The sequence below is a fragment of the Anser anser genome (assembly GCF_964211835.1).
Source record: "Anser anser genome assembly, chromosome: 7".
Lineage (NCBI taxonomy): Eukaryota > Metazoa > Chordata > Aves > Anseriformes > Anatidae > Anser > Anser anser.
This window is the reverse complement of record NC_139727.1, coordinates 18,354,615-18,375,678: the sequence shown is the minus strand read 5'-3', so window position 1 is coordinate 18,375,678 and position 21,064 is coordinate 18,354,615. Positions and strand designations below refer to the sequence as shown.

The 21,064-nt window shown below is 39.3% G+C and overlaps 1 protein-coding gene across 2 annotated transcripts in view; it reads right to left on the bottom strand.

Moving 5' to 3' along the window:
- The window catches only part of LOC310902572 (uncharacterized protein), an 881,556-nt gene that overhangs the window by 66,325 nt on the left and 794,167 nt on the right, over positions 1 to 21,064 (bottom strand). For both annotated transcript variants that reach the window (XM_083844332.1, XM_083844331.1), the window contains one exon: positions 16,772 to 17,015. Coding sequence is in view for 1 of the 2 variants with exons in the window: in XM_083844331.1 (XP_083700457.1) it covers positions 16,973 to 17,015 (43 nt within the window). In the remaining variant the exon portion in view is untranslated. The remainder of the gene's footprint in view (positions 1 to 16,771; positions 17,016 to 21,064) is intronic.

The following is a 21,064-nucleotide window of genomic DNA, read 5'->3' as shown; positions in this document are numbered from 1 at the left end:
GGTCATTCCAAAGCAGCACCAGATGAGAATATTCTCCATTAATAGCATTAGTCAAAGATAACAGCACTGAGGCAGCTCTTGGGCCCTTCCGGAGCGCCAAGATCCGTACATTTCAAACTTCTGAAACAAGGTGCACATAGTTGGCACCAAGTTGCTCACTGCCCTCTTTGCACATACATTCACGTTTGGTATTTGCAGGAAGGACAGGTCACCCCTGGAGTCAGTACTTGCAGAGACCAGCTCTGTTTTGTACTATCTACTTCTACTTGCCATAGTACACTTCCTTCTACAAAGAAAGAACTGTTTCCCAGCCCCCTCTCCTCCCTTTGTACTACTCTCACCTACAAATTAGTTAACAACAAATCCCACTTGCCTTGCGTGCTGTTGTAACCATTTACAGAAATACCTTCTCTCAAATAGCATCTACAGTTTTTGAGAAAGACTGGTCAAACATGGGCATACTCAAACTAGGAGACTGACAGTGGTCCGGAAAACCCTTTCATCATAAGAAAAGGAAATTAACCAAAAGAAACCAAAACTAGGCTGCTTTATTCTTCTAAACTGAAAAAGATAGTTAACAGGATTGCTTGTAACTATGACAAGCACATCAGTCCATTTTCTTTTTAAGAGGAATGAAATCAATTAATAAATGGGATTTTATGGTAGTTTACAGAGACAATCAAACTCAGTGGTCTCCTCCAATAATATTTCTAAGCTGTCCTGGCTGCTGTGTTTGTGTGTTAAATATGTCTATCTGTTAATATTAATTAAAAAAAAAAAAATCTCTTAAGTGTAAAACCTTATATATATATGGGAATGGAAACACAGTCTTACTGGACTTCCAATTATCATAATTACTGTAATTGGTTCAAGGAACCTTATTATGGCCTCAGTGACACATAGTGGTAGCTCCGCTGACCTTTCCAGGCAAAGGGAGGGGATGCCCCATCCCTGCAGGTGTTCAGGACCAGGTTGGACGAGTCCGTGGACAACCTCATCTAGTGGGTGGCATCCCTGCCCATGGCAGGGGGTTGGAACCCGATGGTCTTCAAGGTCCCTTTAAACCCAAGCTGTTCCATGATTCTACGCGGGAGCTAGAAAGCAGGTTACAAAGCGGGGTGCCAGAACAGAGATTTTGGCAGGAAGAAATTATCCTGTCTTCAGAAATAAATTCTGCATCAGACTCTGACATTCAACACTTCAGTTGCTGAAGACTACAGACTTATGCTTAGAAACGTGGAAAACACAACAACTTTATGAGTGCTCTGGAATGTTGTCAGCTTCATGTTTTAGACGAAGTGTGTGATTCTAGTGTTATTCTGAACAATAAACAAAAGTATCTGTGATACATTACTTCCCTTATTTGCCATTTCAATTCAAGTACTAAAAGCTATGTCAAGTTGAACAAGTAATCAAACATTAACTCCTGTAAAAAGTACTTCTACGGCTCTAGTCTTGAGAGATGAGCATAAACACTGCGCACTTAAAAATTTAATCTGTATATGCAGCAGAAAGCTAAACAGCAGAGCTTTCAACAGGTATTTCCTATAAGTGCAAATGCTTCAATAAGCATAACCAGGACTGTCTTAGATTGCCAGCGCATAACCAAAAGAGGGAATTAGAGCTATCCATTCCAGGTCATTACTCATGGAAGCCAGGGAAACTTCCTATTGCTAGAAAGAAACTGGTTAATGAAGAACCACCTTTTTGCCCTAGGAAGCATATATTCCAGCTGTTTCTCCTGCATTGTCAAAGAAAACTTTTTGGAACTGGAAGAAAAAAAAACACTGATACATCAACATATCTTCTCTGGACTGCACAATGCATATTTATAATATTACTTGATCTCATTTGAATGTTCAGGAAATCCAGTTTCCCCAGGCTTCAAATCTGTTCCCCCTTCATTGTGCTGAACAGAAGCACAGAACTGTTTGTTCATCGGCCTGTTTATTATTAGAATGTCTGCTGTAGAAGGGGAAAACATCCAGAAGTCCTCCCAGCTACAATTTTGTTCTGAAGTCACAGCAATAGCAGGCAGTATTTAACACATTTGAATGTCATCAAGATAATTTGCCATAGAATAAAGAAACTAAGCAAGTAAGAGACAGGTACTGAGACATGGTTCTCCAGGCTTCTCTCCTGCACAAACAAAGGACAATTTGTTCATACTAATGTAAATCCTGTGTTGCGCCCAAAGACATTATTCAACTGTGAAATTTTTTCATCATGTTTCAACTCTGTCTTCATAAATGTTAAAATAACAAACTGAATGAGGTCTTTACTTAGTGAGAACAGGAATTATATTTCAACAGCCACATGTGAAGCAGTGACATACCTGAATCCTGTTGCTTCTGCTCAGTAAGCTCATTACATTAGCCACAGCACACCCTTAACCTCAGGGCTTGCTAAAATGTCTTAAACTTTTTTTTAGAACATTTTTCTTCTTATTTTGTCATTTTTCTAAAATCATCAAAGGGAACACTTCTCCAAAAAAGAAAGTTTGTGCGCCATTTTTTGGCTTCCCTCCTCTGTACAGAGCAACTTAGATCTCAAAAGCCTACATAAAAGATAAGCTTCAAGTTTCAATTCTCTGTAAAGGAATAGAGTAGGTGACCTCAAGAAACCACAGGTTTTCCTCTTCCTGTTGAAAAGAGGAAACTAATTCATTTCTGTAGCTACCATCAAATTAAAACAAATACAAAACAAAACAAAAAACAACCAACCAACCAAACAAAAAAAACCACAAAGCCTTGTGAACTGAAACATCAGAAATTCAGAGATGAGAAATACCATTTGCCCTGTACATCTACCAACAATAGCCCCACTTCAGCAGATTACAAAAATACATCAGTCATTTATTCTGAGTGAATAACGCTCATAGGATGATGACTAACAAAATAAGTGAGGGCAATGAGCGAACTAAATTAGATCAATTATGTGCCAAGAATTGCCAAGCTTAAAGGACTGATAATCAACAACTGCAGGCAGAATTGGTGGGAACACAAGTGCTAGGTGTTCAACACAACTTAAGAAGATCAAGCGTTACTTTCCATATTGGTTGAAGTCAAGAATCTCAACAAGAAAAAAGTATAGGTAGTTCCGAGAAGAGTCATGAACAATACAGTCAGGCAACAATGGTGCTCCATCTACTGTGGAGGTCCTATTTTGGAGAAAAAATGATAACAAAAAACCCAGCATGACATCACACGTTATAAAGCTGCTCAATTGATGCTTTGTTCTTAATTAATAGTTTCATTACAGAACACAAGCTAGTAGAAAAAAATAATAGCACACATATCCCTTGAGGGATGGCTTGAAAAAAATGAGGAGAAGGCTCCAGGAGACTTCAGCGGCCTGCCCGTGCCTAAAAGGGGCTGCAGGAAAGCTGGGGAGGGACTCTGTGTCAGGGGGTGTAGGGATAGGAAAAGGGGTGATGGTTATAAACTATAACAGGGGAGATTTACATTACATATGAGGAAGATGTCCTTCCCTCTGAGGGCGGTGAGGCCCTGTCCCAGGCTGCCCCAAGGAGCTGTGGGTGCCCCATCCCTGGCAGTGCCCAAGGCCAGGCTGGATGGGGCTGGGGGCAGCAGGTCCTGCCCATTCCATGGCAATGATCCCAGCTGAAGCACCTAAACATGAATACATATGCAGACTTTATTTTTTATTTTTTTGAAGTAACACTTTTACTGAAGTTTTAATACTTTCTTTCTTTGTTTAGGTTAATTCAGATTTAACTGAGTCATAAATGATTGTTTAAGCACACATGCCCATGCACCATACGCAAAAATGCTTGCATATTAAATTCTACCTTTAAAGCTGAAGCCATCCCAGCCTGTAATGCACTAAAATTATGCTCAAGCACGTTACATTCATTAGAAGATTAAAACATGTCTTATTTATTCCTTTTATATTGAAACTTTCAAAACAAACAAGTAAGGTAAATTGAAAGAAACAGAAAATTCTAATGGCTAGCCATGAAAATAACCAGGAATTTGAATGCTACAAATACCAAGTGATTGTGACCTTAAATAAAGGTAAGGCTGCCAACTGCTGATGATTTATATCATCATAATTGAAATAAATTGAAATTTATATCATCTGAACTGACAGAAATAAAAGACAGTCAGAAGGACAGAAAGAAGCAACCAGGCTAAGACTAGAAAAATCTGGTTTGGGCAGAAGTTTCTCATGGGAGAAAGGACAAACCCAATGCTCAGCCCAACGTTATGTTTTACATGTAAACACACTTGCAAGTTCCTGTTCTGTGTATTTCCAGGGTTTGAAACAGTCTGCCTTAGGAGTCATGCAGGCTAGAAACATATACCCCCTGAGAATACAGGCCTGTGTATTTTAAATAATTTTCAGTGAATCAGTGCACGCTAGAGAATGAATCAAATCTGTATGCCTTATCTGTAATGTGCAAACTCTGGTTGAGTATTTTTATAAATTGGGTATTCCAGTTCATTTCATTAACCAAGGATTTCATTTGTAACAGCACGTCAACGTAAAGGAATGCAAGCAAAATTGGTTGGGTACCAGAAGAAATCTGGCATGGTTGCATGCTCTCACTTCATCTTTTTGGACTGTTCACTGAAAAATTAATGTGCCCATAACCACCTTTGATGATTATAAAGATGTCATTTACTTGGTCTAAAATAGATGTCAGAATATACATTGTCTTGATGACAGCAATAAAGAAATCAAAAAAAAAATCACTTCAGTAAAAAAAAAAAAGTGATGAAAATTGCTATGAAATTCCCATTACTTCTGGACTTCTGATAAAAATCATGACCTTGGCAATCAGCACATCTGACCCAGAAGCAACTGAAGTATTAACTAGGCCAATAGTAAAAAGAAATTGGCATTAATATCAACAGGAAATCATCAGGGAAAGTACTGCAGACTGGACTGTATTTACCGATTAACCCCACAGAACTGGCATGTGATGCAACCTAGACTTCTAAAACCCTAAAGAAATTTGGCAGGGACAATCTAAGGTTTGTTCTTTTCATAGCAATACCTCCATACTCAGTGCTGTATGCTGCATGGTGTGTTACAGTTTTAAGGAAGGAAACTTCTGAACAGCATATTAGAGAGCCACAGTGTCCCCTTTTATTAACAGGGGTATGAATCAGGGTCAAAGTTAATCCCCTGCCCCGCTTTAGCTATGGTGATGGTTTCATCCCACCTGTGGATGTGCCTTAGTGCTACATGGCATGACAATGTACACGTTTGTGTTCTCTCTGACCTCTCCACTGCTTTATTTTCCAATTTAAACATGAAATTGTGTAGCCTCTAAAACCATCCATCTCTAAAAGATACTACAGCATGCTAAGTACTTGCAGATTCTCCTATGTGTAGCAGTTCATGACTAGTCCCAACAACGCAAATCATATGTTTCCACTTTTTTTCCCCGCACCACTATTACTATTTCCCCTCTTCTTACCACAATATCCTCCTCTAAAAATAGGTACAAACCTACAGGTTCTTGCCTTCAAGGTACTTTGTCTGTGTATATGAAAGGTCACCTTTTCTCATAAAATACAAGCTTTGCATCTATCGCCTCATGGAGCAGAGCCTAGTGTGAGCAAAGCACAAAAGGGTCTCACTACCACAGCACTGTCCACAAAACTTTCCAAATGTGACAGCCACATTTGTGACAGACAAAATGAGACTTCTCTTGGACACGGACTCAACAGAGAAGGAAAAAGAAACAGAAGCAGTAAGTTACTGCAAAACCTCTTTTAAATTCAAGCCTATAGTTACGAACTGTACATCACAAAGTTCCTCCTGTACCTGAATCTTTTTGCCTGTATACTGTGAAGCTGTGCACAACCACAGATATCACAATAAAGTGACAATTCTGGTATAAATACAAAGGTAACAAACCACAAAAGATTTCTGAGGTTGTTATTACCTGTTTATTTATTACTCCTAACTGTATTCTACTTTTTGTAGGATACCGGGAATCACTGTCGTTGGCACTAGCGTATATTTTTCTTGCATGGACAGAGGTAATAGAAAGGATTTTGTGTACTGCTTTCTTGCCGACAGCATCAGACCTGAATATGCTAGAGAAATATGCTTAGAGAAATCAACTGTAGAAATGCAAAAAAGATTGACAAGACGTAAGCCCTATCTAATGCGAAACATGTATATACACATACACATGAATACTAACTAATGGCTCTTCACAAACTGGAATTCAGGCTCAAAACATAAGAAAGGAGGCATCCACCACCTTGTACTGCTCCTGCACTGCCAGAATCTAACACATTCATTAAATAACATTTTCTTCTTCAATTCTTATCATTAAAAGAAAAGAATGTACCACAGAATTGTATAACTTCTATCTACATCGACAGCAATACCATTAAATAAAAACCCGTTCTTCCCATTTTACAGAAGACTGAGACACCACGGATATCTGAGAAAACTGTTCATTAGAAAACAAAGTTTATGGCTGAGCTGGGAACAGGAAGCAGCGGTCTAACCTCAATTCAAGCACATCCGATGTTGAGGAGGCATGGACTGGGAAATAAGAAATCTGTGTTTGTACTTGTGATCAATTATGGACGAGTAATATAATAATGCTTTGTGATAACACACTAACAAGTTGAATTGCTAAGTTTACCCACTTACCAGCCTTTCACACCCTTGTCCAGCTCTCCAACAACTAAGCAGAAGTTATCAATGGACATACAATAGGCATTACAGCTGGCCCACAAGAAACCAGTCAATCACCTGCACGTATTTTACACATATAAAAGCAATTTAGGACCGTTTCATTTTCCTGCCTCATCCTTTTATGCAATGCTTCTCATTTCCAAATTTGATCCCATGGGGAGGCATGCATATGTGACTCCTGGACTACTGAGCCAACTCCAAGGCTCAAGAAGATGGCAACTGTCCCTCAGTCTGCAGGTGACCCAGCATGTTTCTTGGCTTGGTTAGGAACTCTGACCTCTCCGCCACAGGCCTATTGAAGTCCTAGAATTTTGTAAGTAACAAGAAATTCAAGACAAATTAAAAAAAAAAAAAAAAGATTTCTCAAATATGAGTGACCTATTGTCTCACTTTTAAAGGAGCAGCCTTCGGTGGGGGGGCTGTCTTTTAAAACACACAGACTGACAGCCTGTAACTAAAGCTATGTCTGGGTACAAGCTTTTTATCAGACAATGAAGGTTACATGCAGCAAACTCGGCTCCCTCACCTTCCTTTCTCCCCAAAGTGAAGTGACAAAGAGATTTAGGTTGATGTTCTCAAAGTCAGAGGTTTGTACAAGATCAGGGAACAGACACTTGCTGTATATGAATGAAGAGACATCAAACATATAGTCCTTATCCAGTCAGACAAGGAATCTTATAAAGGCCTCAAAGGTTTTTCAGAACGAAGGCTTTCCATTTCACCCTGCTTGTGAAATAGAGCTTTGCTAAACAAACAGAACCACGTACAGGAGTGTTCTTATTCAGAATGATTTTAATGGCTAATTTGTCTTTGGAAAGTTGTAACACAATATTTACTGATACAGGCCCTTTGGAAATAAAAGCCCTTTTTTCACGGCACAACACTACACCAACTGACTGATACACAGCATTCAGAATCGGCACTGCTGCACATTTCTGAAGCATTTGATACCATCCCTCGGTTAAATATTCCCATGCAAGAAATGTATCTGTTCTTGGCAATACAGCAGGAAAGCTGTAAGGACAGCAACGGGATTTATGCCCTTATTGCACATTCTAGATATTTCTAATGCTGACATTCTGCTTCCATTGAAATGCAGGGGAAAAAATGTCCCACCTTAAGCAGGCATTGAACCATCTTTCTGGTACACTACGAGAGCTCTGAGGTATACAGTTAAATTTCCTTATTTACAGAATTAAGTATATTTTAAATGTTTTCTATTCCTTTTATTTCCTTAAGGAAACGAAAGTGGTGATACGGGTGTGCCAATGCTAAACTGGGCCAAGAGTATGCCCTGGCACAAAGATTTCATCCCAAATTGCCCCGAAACATTTACTGTGAGGCTTCCCACCCCTCAGGCTGGGAAGGAAAGTCTGGCTCTGAAACTAAACCAATTTGAAACGCATCCGCTTCCTTCTAAATATAATGAACGGCTCAAAAACTTCTGACGAGATGATACTTAGGCCCATCAGCACCACAGAATTTGAAGGTTAAGAAAAAGCAAAAACCTTCCCAGTGCACCTGCATGAAGCCTCGCTGTGCCGCGCATCCCTCCATGGATGCGGTGCCCTCCGTGGCAGCCGTAACCACGGCTTGGCACCCTTCCTCCTAGGCACCATGCACCCAGCAGCTTGAAGGGAACACAGTCCTTGATATAAGCCCCTAGAAAAAGATTCAGATTCTCAGCACCTGCAACAATGTACAGAATTCACAATTTCTGGGATGAGTTGGAAAAACAATCTGATGCAGGTCGTTTCAATCAATTTACAAAAAAAATGATCAATTTACAATAAATCAATTTACCAAATAGATTTGAAATGCCTTCTCAACATTTTCCATTGGAAAAAAAAAATGTTTTCTATACTAAAAAAAGTTTCTGTAAGAAAAGGGCTGGAAAGACAAGATTTAGCAACCTACCTAGCAGCAAAAATCATGGATGGCAACATCTAAAAATGCCTGTAATAAGGGATGTTTTCTCTCCGGAAACTTTGCCATGCAAACCTGTCCTTTCTACATTTGTGGGCAGTGTATGTGGCCAGCCAGCCCCCTGCCAAAACTCTCAAAGAACAGACTGCTCAGTTCACAGAAGGGAGCAGAGCAGAGAATGAAGGGTTTGTTTCCTCCAACACACAGCACTTCCAAACACCACCACCCAAAAGGCAATTTGCAAACAGCTGACACTAACACCAGTGAAGGGTTTATTGTTTCACTTAACCACAATGTCATATCAGTAATGTGGTATGAAGTTATCAACAAGATTAATTCATCCAGCAATGCAGAAGTTTAACCTCTAAGGAGTAAGCAATCCTGGTTTTTGGGGTTGGTGGTGGTGGTAGTTTTGTGTTGTATGGGTTTTTTTTGTTTGGTTGGTTTTTTTAATGTCAAACAACAGAGCATAATCCTGATTCTACAAGTCTAAATGAGATAAATGACATTTTCTAAATGGGAGCGACTTCCCTGTTGTTCAGGAGAATCAATCTACCTCTGTAAGCTTCAGATTACCTTCAGGTATATGTCAAACTGCAAACACCAGCCTGACATTTAGGATAAACACAAGGAAGGCAGCAAGTACTCTTCTTCAGACATATGGCTATAGTGAATATGCACAGAGGTAAGAATCCACATCAATCAAAACTTTTTTTTTAATAAACTGCAAAATAGGTAGAAAAGATAATTGTATCTTAAGCCTTCATCCATGGATCTTGAATCACAGCTCACCCTATTTAAGCTGTCACACCAAAAAAATATTACATGCCAATCCATCTTTTAAGGAATTTATTTAAAAAAACATACACATGTACTTCCTGCTGAGATTCCTAACGGGCTTCAAGAAATGTTTGCCCTCCTGCTACTCAGGCAGATCCTACGGCAATAGCCAGCATAATACCAAAAATGAAAAGGGCCGTGCTGGACCCGTGTGAAGAGCTGGGCCAGTACCTCACCTCTGGTCTTGTGGAAAGCACAAGCCAGGGGAGAGGAACACCAACAAAGAAAATCCCCTTGAAGATTTCTCTGTGTTCAACCATTTCCTCATCAGGCATGCCTCAAGCTATTTTCCACTCAGTTACTCACCAACTTCGAATGGGTTTCTGCTCAAAACCACCCCTACTTGTTCCTTCAGTCTGTGTGAACTTCCAGCACCCACAGTATCCCCAAAACTCCAGTGGGGTGAAGATCCACCTCTCCTGTTTGCATTGAGCCCCGTCTCCTGCAAGCTTCACCTGAGGTCACCCAGTTCTTAATCTCTAAGCAGCCATCAGTAACTGATCCCTACCAACCCTCCTCATGAAGCTTGTAAAATTTATTGATTGACTTTTAACACATTACCAGCAAATCACCGTTGTGTTTCCCAGCCCAAAGTGTCCCACCCTGATGACACATCTCTCAGACAAAAGATCTTGCACACTTCTGGTTGGCTTATTGCCGTTCTCCGGGCTGTTTCCACCCACACACACTGCACGACAGCGGACAAGCATGGCACACAGCATTCAATGAAAGGGTGACATCGGTATATCAACTGGCAGCGATGCTCTGTCCTGCTCTCAACTCCCCTTGAATAATTCCTAACATTTAAGTTGATGTTTCGCTGCTGATAAATACTGACTGGATATTTTTTATGGAACTATCCACTGTAACTTCAAACTCTTGTTCCCAAATGGTAACAATCAATTCAGAGATGAAGGCAGAATTATTTTTCTCCCCATGGACATCCTTTCCATTTATTTATACAATTTAATCTGTCATTTCAATGACAGTCACTTTCATAAGGTCTTCTCCAGCTCCTCCTTGCCAGCTCGTATCTTTAGTACCCCCTAAACAACTCACTAGCATCAGTAAATTTTCTGATCCCATACGCAAATGTTTTTTCTAGGTCATTTAATGTTCCTATAATGAACATCAGAGATCCTGGTGGTATGCCAGTGGTGAATTCCTTCATCTCCAAGAACTGACCGTATACTCTCAATCCTTGTCCTTGTAACTAATCAATTATTTGTCTGCACAAGGATTTCCCCTTTGAAGTTCCAGCTGCCTAGTTTCTTTAAAACACACTGGTGAGGATTTTGGCCAAAGGGTCTTGATACACAAGACCCTTCTCAACAACTACCACCACCCGCTGCCCATCAGCCATCTCAAACAAGAGGATCCACACAGCCAGTAGTCCTCACAGGGACAAATACACTAAACGACACCTGGTAAAGCTGTATGACTGTGCTCTACAACATTAAAATATTGTGTTTAGTCTCTGAAAGTCTTCCGAAGCAAGATTTTTTGTACATTTTACCCTAAATCAGCGCAGAAGCGAGTTACTCATTTTCTCAGGAAGTTCGCTAATGGATATCCTCGCAGAACGCTTTGATTACTTCTGAGAGCCATCACATACAGTTCAAAGCTTACATGTAAAATGTTTCACAAATTACAAAACATGTCACTCCATAAGCTTAGGGTACGTTGCTTTTGAGGGATTTTTTTTAACCTAATTTTTATCACTTAACACCTACTGACTTTGAATTAGAAAAAAACACACCACTATGGATGACCTGTAGTGTCTGCAAAAGGTGTACGCTACTACATCTGTTTGCCTTTTACAGGCCATAAGGGACCAAGAAGAAATGTTTTCTAATCTGTTTGGGCAACTTCAGAAAGACTTATAAATCTTCATGATATATTGACTTCCACAAAAACTTCTCTGCCTTGAAATAAGCCAAAACTAAGCAAACAAAATCAAGGGCCATCAGGTTGCCCTCCCCTTCCTGCCAGTGCCTAAAGGGGGCTGCAGGACAGCTGGGGAGGGACTCTTTGTCAGAGGGTGTAGGGACAGGAAAAGGGGGAATGGCTTTAAACTAAAGGAGGGGAGGGTTAGATTAGACATTAGGAAGAAATTCTTCCCTCTGAGGGCGGTGAGGCCCTGTCCCAGGCTGCCCCAAGGAGCTGTGGGTGCCCCATCCCTGGCAGTGCCCAAAGCCAGGCTGGATGGGGCTGGGGGAGCTTTAAGGGCCCTTCCAACCCAAACTGTGCTGTGACCCTGTGATTGTATCATATATGTATCTATGTACACAGACAGCACATGCATGTAAGTGTGTGTGATTACACCAACATAAATTGACAGGCAATAAACACTGAACCTCAGATTACTTTCAAGTCGAAAAATATACTTGGACTACCCGGTTTATTGAACAGTGGTTATAAACCAACACTACACAGGCAGTTTTGTCATTGCATATTCCATCACAATCCAACTTTTTGATTACCAAACCTCTTGAGCTGTTTTCAGTTCTACGTTTTAACTTTCATGCCTCGCAGGATAAGAAGTGCCATTCAAAGGAAAACAAGGAAATCCCTTCATGGCAGGCCAGGTCACAGCGCGCACGATTACCATCAGTTAATACAGTCAGCCTCTTTCCGTAACAGTTTTCTTGTGCTAAATGCAACATTTCTTCTGTTGATAAAAATGTGTAAATCATTGTCTCTCCTCCAGAAAGAGCCTTATTCCAAGACAACAGAACAAACATTTGGTTTTGATATTTTAGATATCATACAGGAGACTGGAAACTTCACAGCAATCAGCATCTAATCTCTTTTCATGCAGAATAACATGCTAAATCCATTATTTAAACATTACATCTGCTTAAATAAAAGCAGGATGTAACGTTTCCTGCTGCCCATTAATTTTACATATGCAAAAGGACCATATCGTCAAAACAACTCATCCACGTGTACACTTGTGAGCATGGATGCACGTATACATATATATATATATGTATGTATGTATATCACCTCAGAAAGACCTACTTTTCTCACCTTTCACAGTACAACTCATGAAAAAACAGTGGACTTAAAAATTACCACCATAAAGACTGAGTTGCTGAGACTCTACCAACACTGGCTGTTTCAGACTGGGTAACAGTTGCTAATTTTCAGCTGTCTGCAACACAAAACAATCTTTCAAATAGCTGAAAGATGAAGTCTCTATCTGTTTTTATAATGCTGTCTTATCTGGTTATACCTTACTACATTTTTTTTTAAATGTGCCATACAGCAAGCTTCCTTAGAGAAAAGGTAACGCCTTTTTTTCCATACACAAAATGACCAAAATATACTTTCCCTCCCCTAACGTGACTTCATTAAATGAATGTTCCCTTTCTCAATGAAGCAAATTATAATCAATCCACACCTGGCAGTGTTTAGCTAATCATATAATTTTGGGTTGAGTGGCTCTGGTCACCAGCTCTTTCACCACCCCTCCCTTTTTCTGAAGCAGATTTTTATTATATTCTTATATTATCTAAGGGAGCAATAAATAGGATCCACTAAATAAATTTGCTTGAGACATTTATATGAAATTTGAAAGTTTAATGTAACTGCCAAAAGCTTCTGGAGTGCTGGCAGAATTAATCTTAATACTCATTACATTTATAGATTCAAATCAAGCCTGCGGACGTCAGCATAGGTGCCGCTGCTAAGAAATAAGAAGTTTCCAGGAAATCTGTAAGTAAATTTAAAGTGGTTGCCAGCTTTGGAGAGGGAAGATTTAAAAAATGATGTGATGGATGTGATCTATATGCCAGGAGATGCAGCTCTAAACACACTTATCGCTATAATTCTGGGGATGCTTTCTCCAATACAGGTTTTTATAACACAACAGAATTAGAGATTAAGCTACATACTTCAAGCCTAGATTTTTATTTATTATTTTTAATTAGAGGTTGCAATTCATTGGGCAGCCATCTCCAGCTGTGATATCATTCCATGCCTGATAAGCAGGAAAAGCCTAATTCTGCTGCAGTTTCTGCCTCCGAGTGTAAGCAGTGGCTTTAGTTTGGGGGATGGAGGAACAAGAGAGTGAGTTTTGGAGTACATTTATTACATTTGGTAGAGTGCACCTGAGCTTAAAAACTAATGGAAAGTTTAACTAAGTGGAAACTAATGAAAAATAATGAAAGTAACATTAAACAACATAACCACACAACTATCCACTTTGCTACCCACCCCACAGCTGAGCCAGACTGTGGTGGACAGGAGAGGCACTTCTTGGAGCACACATCTTGTGGAAGTGTTACCTGAGGACAAAGCCAGACACTTGAGCGTCCAGCTGGAGCCTGCTCCACACTGTCGTCTTTATCTATAAATACAGTAACAGGAAATATTTGCCAACTGTAGCTTGCAATTAGAGCCAGGAAGAGAGCAAGAGAGCTCTCAGTATCCACTAACACAACGGAGGTATAAAATCAAAAAAAAAGCAACCATAGGTCAAACATTTTGTTACATTTGAGTTTCAGTATTTCTGCCATCACTACAATGACAATTTATCCAAGTCACTCTAGAAATGACAGGCCTGTAATGCACCAAGTCAGCACCAAGTTTTCCCACCAATGAAACACGAGCTTCATTTATCCATGACAGATGCTAACTTGAAACTGTTGTTGAACTACAATATAAACGCAAACATAAAGAGCAGGTGAAAGAACTTCAAGTTATGAGAAGGGTGAAAATGGAATTTGCTGCGTATAATTCCACCTAGAAACCTCCCTTGCAGCACAAGTACTAACTACAGATAATGCAACACTGCGATCCATCTGGAATTTGAAAACAATAAGGTTAAGCATGGCACAATAAAAAAGTTTTTTTCTGACTGAAAATACAACTGGCTGAAATGAGTTAAAATTCACAGAAAATCTCCTGCATAGCTGGGTAGGAAGTTGGGGTGACATGGGGTGACAAATGACAAATCAGGCTTTTTTCCTTTTTTTTTTTTTTCATAGCTAGAACAAGAAGTTAATTTTAAATGGTAAGAGCAAAAGATTGATAAAGTATTTTTGACTAAAAAAAATACAGAACGTAAAGGGGGTCACCACCCTTCGAACACCCACATAATAACGACAGAAAGGACCTGAAAAAAAAAAAAAAAAAAAAAAACGTAATTTATAGAGGAAGATACAACTGCTAAGACATGATTTCTGTAATCTTATCTCTTTGCTCTCAGTTGCCAGCTATGGACTAAGACCTCCTCTCTCAATAAAGCATTCAGAGTGGTATCAGTTATGGACATGCTGCCTACAAATGCAAATTCTGGGAAGTTGAGTCCCAGCTCCTAAAACACACTTCTGAAGACTCGAGCACTCTCCCTTGACTCCCTGGTTTTGATTGCCTGAACAGATCTGCTATTTATTATCTACAAATTAAGACAGCAGAATACCAAACTGAGCAACTGGTGACAAAATAATTCTGATAAAGTTCTTGTTGTTGTGTTTTGTTTGTTGTTTGTTTTTTACAGAAGCTTGTGAGAATGGCCGCCTCTTTGTAAAAGAATACAGAACAACCTGTTAAATTGACTGAGATGGTTCATATTTTAGAAATTGTTGATACTTAATGTCTAACAAAACATATATATATATGTATATATATTCAGAAATGGCTAACTTTTATATATATATATATACATATATATAAGTTTGCCATTTCTGAATGTTCTGCCTTAAATTTCAACTTATAAAAGGAAATTATAAATTTCAACTTATAATAGGAAAAATGGAATTAAAAAAAAACCTTAATACCTTCTCAGAATTCTGTGAGGTTTGAAATTTTGCCCAAGAGATTATAATTTAGATTTATTCTAGACAGTCTTTGCAGAATTATCTTAAATGGAAAATATTAATTGTGTTTCATCCAAAAAGTAAAGGAATTTATTGCCCAAGTAATACCTAGAATGTGAACCTGGCAGACAACCGGATCAACTTGTTAAATTTTATATACAAGCTCTCACTAATTCATGATGCTGAAGTGTTGCTGCTCTACACCTGCCACAAATCAGTCACGGTTTTCCACTAACATGTTGTTTTACTACCCTTTGTAACTGAAAGCACAAAGTACAATCATAAAATATGCACAGTGTTTCTCTTGCCTATAAGCAAGACTGAACATGTTCATTGGACAAAACTTGGAATAATACTTGTGAGTGTGCTAAAAGATTACTTTTCATTAAAAAAGAGTCTGCCTTCATGTTATCAATTGTTTCTAAAAAAAACCTGTCAACCTCAGATATATTTATATATCCCAGACAGAATCAAAAGCATTGAAGTTAATTAAGCACATTGATCAGCAAGGGAAATAGATATGAATATAGCGATCTTGTGCACTGGAATTAATTACATCAAGTTTTTGACCATACCACAAATAAAGCTCAGGATGTACTAATGAGATTATCAAGAACACAAACTGTAAATCTCGTATAACATTCAATAACACACATTCCCCACAGAGCAGCATTAGCAGCCTTTCAGGCAGCCACCTTACAAGCACGTATTTAGATGTCACATTCAGAAAATTACTTCATCCTTAAACATGAAACACCTACCTTTTCTCAGTGGTTCCAGAACAAGTTTATTTTACCAGTGAAACACAGAAATAGGTTCAGATTTCTGAATGGTACCATTCCTAACACTTTGTTTTTATCTGGTATGCTTCTCTGCCCTTTTCTCTCTCCCCTTCAGCAGGCTGTGCTCTCCACCACCAGGTATTTCCCCATTTAAAACACAACAGAGAACACCCTAATGCACATATGACAATCCACACACTCTTTGTTTCTGTCTGAATCATTTCCTTAATAGATCTTTTCTCACCTCTGATTACCAGGAGTACTATGATTTTATTCACCAAAATTTAAATCATAATTTTTTCAAAAATATTTAAAATCAAAAATTTTTACTCCTTGTTTCTATTCTGTGTTTGATTTCAGCCTCCTACCATGGATCCTGCTATGCTCCTTTCTATGTTACTCAAGTCTGCCTTCTATTTTCCAGCATTTTGTTCAGTCTACACACTTCTTCGGTTCCTGTCACTGTAGTGTCAGGTAAGAGTCATCTCCATGGACATTTTTAGTCCAAAGACATCCAATCACTGGGATGGCCCTAAAATCAAATTCTAAGCGAACTGGTCAAACTACAGCCAATTAGCGTGAGTGCTTCTCCTGACAACTTTTGTAAAGATAGATATTAAAGACAAATAATCAATCTTTTAAAAAAGTGTCTTCCCTGAGAATCTGTAACAGTTAAAAAAATAGATCAAAGAACGCAGGAAAGCTTACCTTTCGATCCTGGATGGATACAGTCTCTTAAAAACCTCCAGCTTAACGTACTACATCCTTTCTGCTTTTCTGAGCAATCTTTTTCTTCTGTAACTTCCTGTCTTCTGCCTTGCTAGCTGCACTTTATTCTATGTACGTGCAAAGGAACCCAAGATGTTATCCAGAGCTGCTCGCTTCTACTCTGTCTCCACAGTATTCACGTCACTTGTAGCACCGAAGCTGCTGAGAAGCCAATGCATCAGCTCTGTGAAAGAGAAAGTCAAAATAAACCAGGGCACGCAGACCCAGCACAGGGTGATCAGCTTCATAGATCTTGATCGTGATGCCAGAGTGAGAATAAAACACACAAAGCTGCAATGATCAAGCACAGCAGTTTGGAGGTGCTAATGAAGAAATAACACACCCTGTGAATACAGGTCACTTCTGAAAAACTGTTACACAAGCATGAAAACCTTCAGAAAAGAAAAGGGAAAAAAAAAGAAAAAACAGAAGAGAAAGCAGGATCTGATACCAGATAAGCAATCGCAGAGGGTAAGCCGGATACAGAGCGCAGAACTTGTTAGCCTGAATGATACCAAGGGACGTGCCTTGTAAAACGATCAATACTCAAAGGCTCAAATAAAGGACTTGGTTGTCTTCCCTGCCCCCACAACCTGAAACAAATCTCCTCTGCTTCTAAACATTTCACACTGCCTGCTACAAAACTGCTCACATTTCTTTCTAGAATTAAAGTTCTGCTCAGCACACTGTTTTTCAGATGTGAACAAAAAAAAGCACACAGTAATTACAGCTTAAAACCCTGTGTTTCTTCAATAAACCCCAACTGATATTAAACAGATGTCCAACAGCATACATCAAAATACAGAAAACACAACTGGAAAATTTCAGAGCTGCACCATGCAGTGGACACGGCAGCCTCGAGCTGAGCAACAGAGAGCTGCTGTACGAACAGGGAGAGAGGCTGGGGAGGAATTACACCAATATATATATGTACTTATTTTTTTCTTACAGTCATTTTTTCTTAATGAAAAACAAATCGATTTGCAACACTCTTTTCATAGATAAATGAGAAAAAGCCTTGGTCTAAACAGAGAGAGAAAAAGAGATCTACACAATTCTGTGACTGAAACATCATTACATGCCTTAGGAACGCAAACTACAAGGAGTTTTGCTGGTAGAGGCGCAGGGCAGAGCAGTAGAGCTTCTTTAACAACACAGGATATTTCCCTTAAACAAGTATTCAACTTCCAAGATGTTTTACATCACAAATGTGCTAAAACTGCTATAAACCTTCAGTTGACACTCAGGAATATGACTTTACTTCTTTGTCACAGAAATGAGTAAATACTCTTTGAAAAAAAATAAATAAATAATGGTACATCCAGCAATTTCTAACTTCTGAGTATTTGAATCCCTAACTTTAAAAAATTCTTTGATACACGTGTTGTTTTTTTTAATTCTTTGTACAGAATATGTGCGTACATATACAGGCATGTATCACCTCCGTGTCAAGCGTTTTACGACTCAAAGAGAAAGATGCTCTCCCCAAAAAGCTGCCTCTCCAAGACTCACTTCCCAGCAAGAAGAAATTCACCAATTCCTCTTCCTGTTATCAGTGCTATGAAAAAGGAAAGCCACCACAAATTGCACAGGCCCTTTCCCCCAGACGAGCGCCACTTAGCCCACAGTTCCTACACCTCACCGGCAATCTTCCACTGCTCGTGTGCTAACATTAATAAAATAGTTCAAGGTGAACACGAACTCTTAAAAATATGTCAAGGACTGGGGAGAAAAGGAGTATTAGAGAGGGAAAGCCATTATAGAAATGAAGAATAAAATCAAGTCAATTATGATTCTCAAATCCCAGGTCTACCAAACTGCCTTATTAAATTGGCCTGTAAGAAGAAAAACAAGCAGGGAAACAATTAGGAGAAATAGACTTTCCAGTAATTCTCCCTGAGAAAAAGGACTTGAAAGTCTCCTTTAATTCAGCAAAGATGAGAAAGCAAGCGACTTTTTCAATGCGCACTGGGTTCTGCACACGTTTGCTACTTATATTAATAGGCAGACAAAATTTCCTTCTGTTTTCCCAGCAAGCGTGTATGCATGTGTATGAGAGAGGAGAGACTGCAGCACTGAAGCTTTTGCTTGACATTTTTTTCATCTTCCCTATATTCACCCACCAAATCTCCCCCTCCAATCCATTTTTTCTTCTGCACCATTTTAAAGTAACTTTTAGCTAGTGCTCACATTACACCACTGCTACATATCTCAAAAATCATCCGAAAACAAACTAAAACTCAAAAATTTAAGGATAGGAGTTGCCAAGGCCTTCAAACAGCATGTTTCCCAGCACCTAACTTAAAGCGTACAAAATAAAATGTAGTTCAAAAATTAAAAGTTATCACTCTTAGATGAAGTGAGGTACTTTAATGAGAATGTTTCCTGTGGGAAGAAGTATTCTAATATGAGCAATTATTATGTAAAAGATACATGAATATACAGTACAAGGAACAACCTTATCCTGGTAGAGACAATTCATCCCATTAAAGCCCCGTGGCACTGGCAGGGTCCCCTGCCCCCAGCCCAGGCTGCCCTCAGCCCCATCCAGCCTGGCCTTGGATACTGCCAGGGATGGGGCACCCCCAGCTCCTCGGGGCAGCCTGTAACAATGGAGCAAAGTTATATAGAGAGGAGCACAGGATCGAAAAGAGAACCTGGGGGACGGCATCCAAATCCCCCAAAAGAATAACAGCTACGCAAGAAGTAACATTCCCAAGGAGCAGAATTTTCTGGCTCATTTCTTCTGTCTCCCATTCGTTCTCCACCTCAAGTGTATGTTCTGGCAGGAAACCCTCCCAGAAAGCTACTTGCATCTTGTTACTAATACATCTCCTTCACGCCAAGTCTTTTTTCTTTTTAATGAAGAATTCTTCATTAACAGAAAAACGCCAAATGATCTATTTTCCTTTAGAGGTGAGCCAAATCTGCATACTTGATTTCTTACCTAACGCGGTCCATTTATACCAACTACAGCTTCCAATTTCTCCCCACCATGACACAGGTTTCTTCTTCAGCGTTGCGCCACTGCCATTTAAGTCCCCAAAGAATATAAAAAGAATATATTTGATTAATATCTGACTCACAGTAGCATTCAGTGCAACTACAGCAATGTTTTTGCAATTCACCAAAGATTTATATTTTTTAATCAATATAGCTCACATAGTCAGAGAGGACTAGTATACTCTGGAACAATCTAATCAATAATTGCCAAGACAATAATGCTGCTGGACTGGGGGGTTCCAGAAAGGGAGAACACGGAAAGCAGCAGCCAGCAACAGCAGAGACTGAGCAGATCCATTATGCTATTTCTTCCACTTTCTCTCCAGGCAGAATACTGTTCTGAGGCCTGTTACATGTGAAAGTAGTCTTCATAACATAACTTCCAAACTCTTGTGAAAATAAATTGTTCTGAGCGTTCCTCAAAGCACATTGTATAACCTTTGAAGCTATGTATGTGATGCAAGGGTTTAAATTCTGGCCCTCACACAGCCTGGAAAGCCTGGCCTATACTGTAAGCTTTTAAAGATATCCCTTGAAAGTAATTATTTTCTTAATTGCAAACCCAAAAGATATCATAAGACAAAACACAAACACTACAAAGGCAAACCAGAGGGACAGAGAAAATAGCACAGCAGACATCAGCATGACATTGACAGAGCTCTGTCGCATCAGTCTGACCGTTTGGCTTGAAATAAGGATGCAAATAAGTGGTAGGCTGCCACTTAATTCCAGTCCTTATTGTCAATCTCTCCCTGTGCCACTAAGGCATACATCACTGTGTGCTGTACTGAAATACATACATCTACAGATCTGTAGCAGTACTGAAAAAATATTGTGGTTTTATGTTGCCTTGATGGAGGTATTAAATCAGACAATAATAATCCCATGAGCTGATGCATTTAGAAGTCATTACACAGAACTTTCTACAGTCCACTGTCTTCGGGATCTGCAGTCCTCATGCTGTTCCTCTGGGTGCAATGGGAATGCTTATAAAAAAGTTAAATGCTCCCATGTCTGCTCAAGTGGTCTATGCCACAGACATATCCTCCAGATAGAACAAATAATGCCCATATCTTCTGTTCCATGATCTAGGTCTTCATGGTCTTTAAATGCCTAAGGAAAGAGGTTTTGCTCTGGACCAAAAACAACTGTCAGCGTAGTAAGATATTTAAAGCAGGAGCAAAATACTTTCAGGACTAGCCATTTTTCAACACAGACTACAACTGAAAT